This window comes from Apiospora phragmitis, assembly GCF_038363925.1.
Source record: "Apiospora phragmitis strain CBS 135458 chromosome Unknown utg000001l:1.0-2902119.0:1.0-2906034.0, whole genome shotgun sequence".
Lineage (NCBI taxonomy): Eukaryota > Fungi > Ascomycota > Sordariomycetes > Amphisphaeriales > Apiosporaceae > Apiospora > Apiospora phragmitis.
In genome coordinates this window covers 1,860,049-1,864,999 of record NW_027117399.1, presented here as the reverse complement: position 1 = coordinate 1,864,999, position 4,951 = coordinate 1,860,049, and the positions used below count along the sequence as shown (strand labels likewise).

Sequence of the window (4,951 nt, the reverse complement as noted above, 5' to 3'; positions counted from 1 at the left end):
GGCCTTGCCATCGATCGTACTTATCGTCTTCTCATACGGTGTTCGTATGTTGGATGCTTTTTCCTTTGGTCGACTGACTTACTGAGTTGGCTCCCCTCTCGAGCACTGCGGGTAAAGTTGTTACTCTCCTTTCTTTTTACCGTTCCCCCAGTGTCTATTCATAATGCTGTCTCTCGTTTGAACTGTTACTCCGCATTACCATATTGCTGCTTGTACAGCAATCAAGCTCTTCACCTTACCCGGAATCAATCAACCTGGCGACCAACTCCGCGACAGATCACGACGTTCAAACAAACAGGGGATCAGACTTGGTCGTGCCAGCATCCCGGAACTGCTGGAAACTGGCTCAGTAGCGCACTTGCGTGTGTGCGTGCGTGTGTGCTGGAATAAAGAGATCGGGTTGTTTGCGCGGTGTCAAGCTTGCTCTGGCCAATTGCTGTCGATACCAGTGGGACCTTTGTTGTTGGGTACGAGCTTTTTGTGACACACATACTGCAGTCAAAGTGCACTCCCTTGCTCCCTTGCTGCAGACGACTGTGCAGATCACGAGGCCTCGCTCCCTTCCCAGCACCTCGGAAATCGGCTGCTCCTTTGCATGGTCTCTCTGGTCGTCGCGAAAACATCTGGCCTATGGTGGACATTGCGCTGAATCCCAGCTTGCTCATTGAGGTCAGCTCACGAAAAGCGACTACAGAGAAGGAGGCTCTTTTCCGGAATTAATGCGCTGGAGCTGCAGGTAGCCGACACGGACGACATTGCCTTCGTGTGACGTACAGGCAACGGCGACTCTATTTTGGGTTGCTTGCGTACCGACTTTTGGCCCTCACTCTTGCGACCCCAAGCGCTTGCAACGCACCAGGCTTCAATACCATATTAGAAGCTTGTTGCCTGCAAACCCAAGACGACCCATCATCGGCAACTTGGGAACCGGATAGCTACCTGTCTGTCTAATCTACCCAATACACATTCAAGATGGAGTACGACATCACAAAGATGTGGCCGGTGCAAGACGTAAGTCCAACCAATTGAGGCCGTACAATGAATGTCGTCCCTGAGCTGACCGCTTGTTTTCCTCCCCAAATAGATCGTGTACACATGCATTGTTGGTGTGGTGATGTTGGCGGCTCTGCTAGAATGGTTCTTGTGGATAGCTGCATTCCTCTACTGTTTGGTCAAGGTGTTTCAGAAGGCAGAGCACTGGACAATCCGAGTCCTTGCCGTCATCGTTGGTATATTCTTTACATTATTCCGGTACGTGAATGCCCCCTTTCAGTCTGCCATCAGGCGTCGCCATGCTAATTTATCTGTTAGCTTCATCTTCTTACCTATCATGGTCGTCACCTTGCCTCTTCCCAGTGTTATCGTCCAGTATTACCCAGAGAACATGGTCAGCATCTTACAATGGTTTGCCTTCTGGAGTTTCGCTGGTCTTTTGACCGTCCCGTGGCTCTTCTGCATCTACCAGCTCGTCACGCATCAGCTGGGCCGGACCAAGCGTATGAAGCAGGTGCTTGACGAGGTGTCGGCGCCCAAGTGCGTGATCGTCATGCCCTGTTACAAAGAGGACCCCGACATACTGGTGACGGCTATCAACTCCGTGGTCGATTGCGACTACCCGCCTTCCTGCATTCACGTGTTCCTGTCCTTTGACGGCGACCAGGAGGACGAACTGTACTTGAACACTATCGAGAGGCTGGGCGTGCCCTTGACCCTGGAGTCGTATCCTAAGAGTATCGACGTTACCTACCGGGCCGCTCGTATCACGGTTTCGAGATTCCCTCACGGCGGCAAGCGGCACTGCCAGAAGATGACGTTCAAGCTTATCGACAAGGTCTACCAGGACTATTTGAAGCGTAACGACAACCTGTTCATCCTCTTCATCGACTCGGACTGCATTCTCGACCGAGTCTGTCTCCAGAACTTCGTGTACGACATGGAGCTGAGCCCCGGCAACAGGAGAGACATGTTGGCCATGACTGGAGTCATCACCTCTACAACCAAATCACACAGTCTGATTACCCTGCTTCAAGATATGGAATACGTCCACGGTCAACTGTTCGAAAGAACTGTGGAGTCGGGATGCGGCGCTGTTACTTGTTTGCCGGGTGCTTTGACGATGCTGCGGTTTTCCGCCTTCCGTCGCATGGCCAAGTACTATTTCGCCGACAAGGCCGAGCAGTGCGAGGACCTGTTCGACTTCGCCAAAAGCCATCTTGGCGAGGATCGCTGGCTGACCCATTTGTTCATGATCGGCGCGAAGAAGCGATACCAGATCCAGATGTGCACGTCGGCGTTCTGCAAGACCGAAGCGGTCCAGACCTACAAGTCCCTGATCAAGCAGCGCCGGCGGTGGTTCCTGGGCTTCATCACCAACGAGGTGTGCATGCTGACGGACTGGCGCCTGTGGCGGCGCTACCCGATCCTGGTGCTGGTGCGGTTTATGCAGAATACGATCCGGACGACGGCGCTGCTGTTCTTCATCATGGTCCTGGCCATCATCACGACGACGAAGAAGGTGAACGACCTGCCGGTCGGCTTCATCGGCATCTCGCTGGGGCTGAACTGGCTGCTGATGGTCTACTTCGGGCTCAAGCTGAAGCGCTTCAAGATCTGGCTCTACCCGCTCATGTTCATCGTCAACCCCTTCTTCAACTGGTACTACATGGTCTACGGCATCTTCACGGCGGGCCAGCGGACCTGGGGCGGGCCCCGCGCCGACGCCGCCACGGCCGACGCGGACACGACGCCGCAGCAGGCGGTCGAGCAGGCCGAGAAGCAGGGGGACGAGCTCAACATCGTGCCCGAGACCTTCATCCCGGCCACCGAGGGCATTACTACTAGCGGCGCGGCCGGCGGCGGTGAAGCAAGCGGCAGCGGGGTCAAGCGGAGCCGCAGCAAGGTCATGCCGCCCCAGCGCGCCGCCGGCAAGTTCACGGCCCCCGAGAAGAAGGCCGACGGCTTCTACGTGCACCCGGAGGAGTCGCGCTTCAGCGTCGGCAACCTGCTCGAGGACGGCAACGGCGCCGGACCCTCTTCCTCTTCTGGTGGGGCCCGCCGTTACGACCTGCCGCACCGCGACTCGTGGGACAGCTTCATGACGGGCGGTTTTGGCGGCAATGGTAACGGCAGCGGCGGCGGTGGCAGCGGCAGTGGTAGTCACGGCGGTATTAGCTCCGTCTACATGCCGCGCCGCGTCGAGAGCATCATGGGCGAGGAGGACCGCCGCAAGTACGAGCTCGCGCAGCAGAGCCAGTACAACCAGTGGGTCGCCAAGTCCAAGCAGTTCGCCGTGCCGCAGCAGGGGCAGGTGTACCAGTTCAGCGAGGCCGAGCTCGTGCGCGGCGGGTGGACTGATACCGTCGATACGGCTTACTCGGACTACCCTACTTCGAGCGAGCAGCATAATAATAATAATAATAATAACCATAAGCGTCATGGCAGCAGCGACGACGATGATAGATCGGCTGCGTCGTCGCGGAATGCGTCGCCTGCTAGACCTGCTGTCGCCGCGTCTGCGGCTTCGGAGCAACATCAACAACAGCAGCAGCAGCAGCAGCAGCAACGGCATGGTAGGAGCAGTAGGGCGTCGTCAGGGAATCAGCAACAGCAGCCGCAGCAGCAACAGAGCTTGAGTCCGCATCACCACGCTAGGGGCAATAGCGGCCACCAGCAACAGACGGCTCGCACGGGCCGGAGTCCGCTCGGCCGCGCGAGCTGGGTCCGGACTTCGGGCGCCGATGAGGATATGGAGATGGAGGAGTCGGCGAGGACGGAGGAGGAGGACGGTAGGCGGCGGGTGGTGGCGGTGGTGGTTCATCGCGGCATAGGGGTCGTTAATATGGCATATGTAATGTGTGGGAGAGGGAGTGGCTAGCAAAAAGAACCTGCAGCGGGCATATCGTCTCTTATCTGTTCTTATTTTATTTATTATGTATTACCTATGATGATGATGATGGGTGGAAAGTAAAAAAGTCGGTCTTCTTATTATTGATGGGTGATGGGAGGGCATCATTGTTAGAGAGCGGCATTCATTCATATCGGGTGTTCATGGGAATTCTTGGATTCATATAACACTTCATTATCGCATTACTTATCTCTCTTATTGGTATTCTGTCGTGTGCTCGTCTCCATCCCAGCCAGCTAAGCTGCTCAGCTGGGTTACTTGATAAGCAGAGCATGGAGTTGAAGCCTATTTGATCAGAATCTGGGATGCCATGTTGATCGTGTTTTTGTAATCTCGAGCCACTGAGCCACATGGTGGGTATGGCGAGGAGGCTTGCCGGATGGTTGACGAGGGCCATAGGGAATGGTCGTTCTGTCGCATGTGGTGACGAGGCAATCCATACTCACCTTACTGATTACCTCAGTCACGTAGAAGAGAAAAAGCCGGCTGATGGGCGCCGTTGCGCTTGACAAAGAGCCACATGTTTCCGTCATCATCAGACGTCCTTGTCTGGACATGTTTTGTCTCGGTTGATGCCGGTGCAATCCCAAGTCTGTTTGTTTTGACATACAGTGGACCGGAAGTCATGCCATCCATCTATCACTTTGCTTTCCTTCTCCGCAAAGACACTTTATATGTGGATGGCTGGTGTGGGTTGCTCGGGAACGGAGCACAGAGCAAAGCACATGCATTCATGCCACAGCAGGACGCTACCAAGCACTCCACACAATCACGTTAGGTCAAGAAAGTGCCACATGTTGCGCAGTGGTCCTCGTGGTATGGCTTCGCATCTCCTCTTAATGTTTAATCATCGGGATATTATAGTAAATCATGGAGTTCCAGCAAGATGCTCAAGTACCTAGGGAAGAGCGGAGCTGGGTGGTTGGCAGTCTTGCCAGACAGATCACATCAAACAAGAAACCATTCAACGATGAAACCAACCTCTTTGACGACGGCTGTTACCTGGTGGCTGGACCAACCTGCAACGAACGCCCTGCCCCCCCAAGA

General features: G+C 55.0%; 1 protein-coding gene across 1 annotated transcript; it reads left to right on the top strand.

Annotated features, from left to right (window-relative positions):
• Positions 1 to 972: 972 nt before the first annotated feature.
• On the top strand, positions 973 to 4,375 carry PG994_000563 (class VII chitin synthase; the record flags this gene model as incomplete). Its single annotated transcript, XM_066851972.1, has 4 exons — positions 973 to 1,011; positions 1,085 to 1,251; positions 1,312 to 3,785; positions 4,368 to 4,375. The coding sequence occupies 4 exons, from the start codon at positions 973 to 975 to the stop codon at positions 4,373 to 4,375; spliced, it is 2,688 nt and encodes an 895-aa protein (XP_066722604.1).
• Between the last annotated feature and the right edge of the window lie 576 nt (positions 4,376 to 4,951).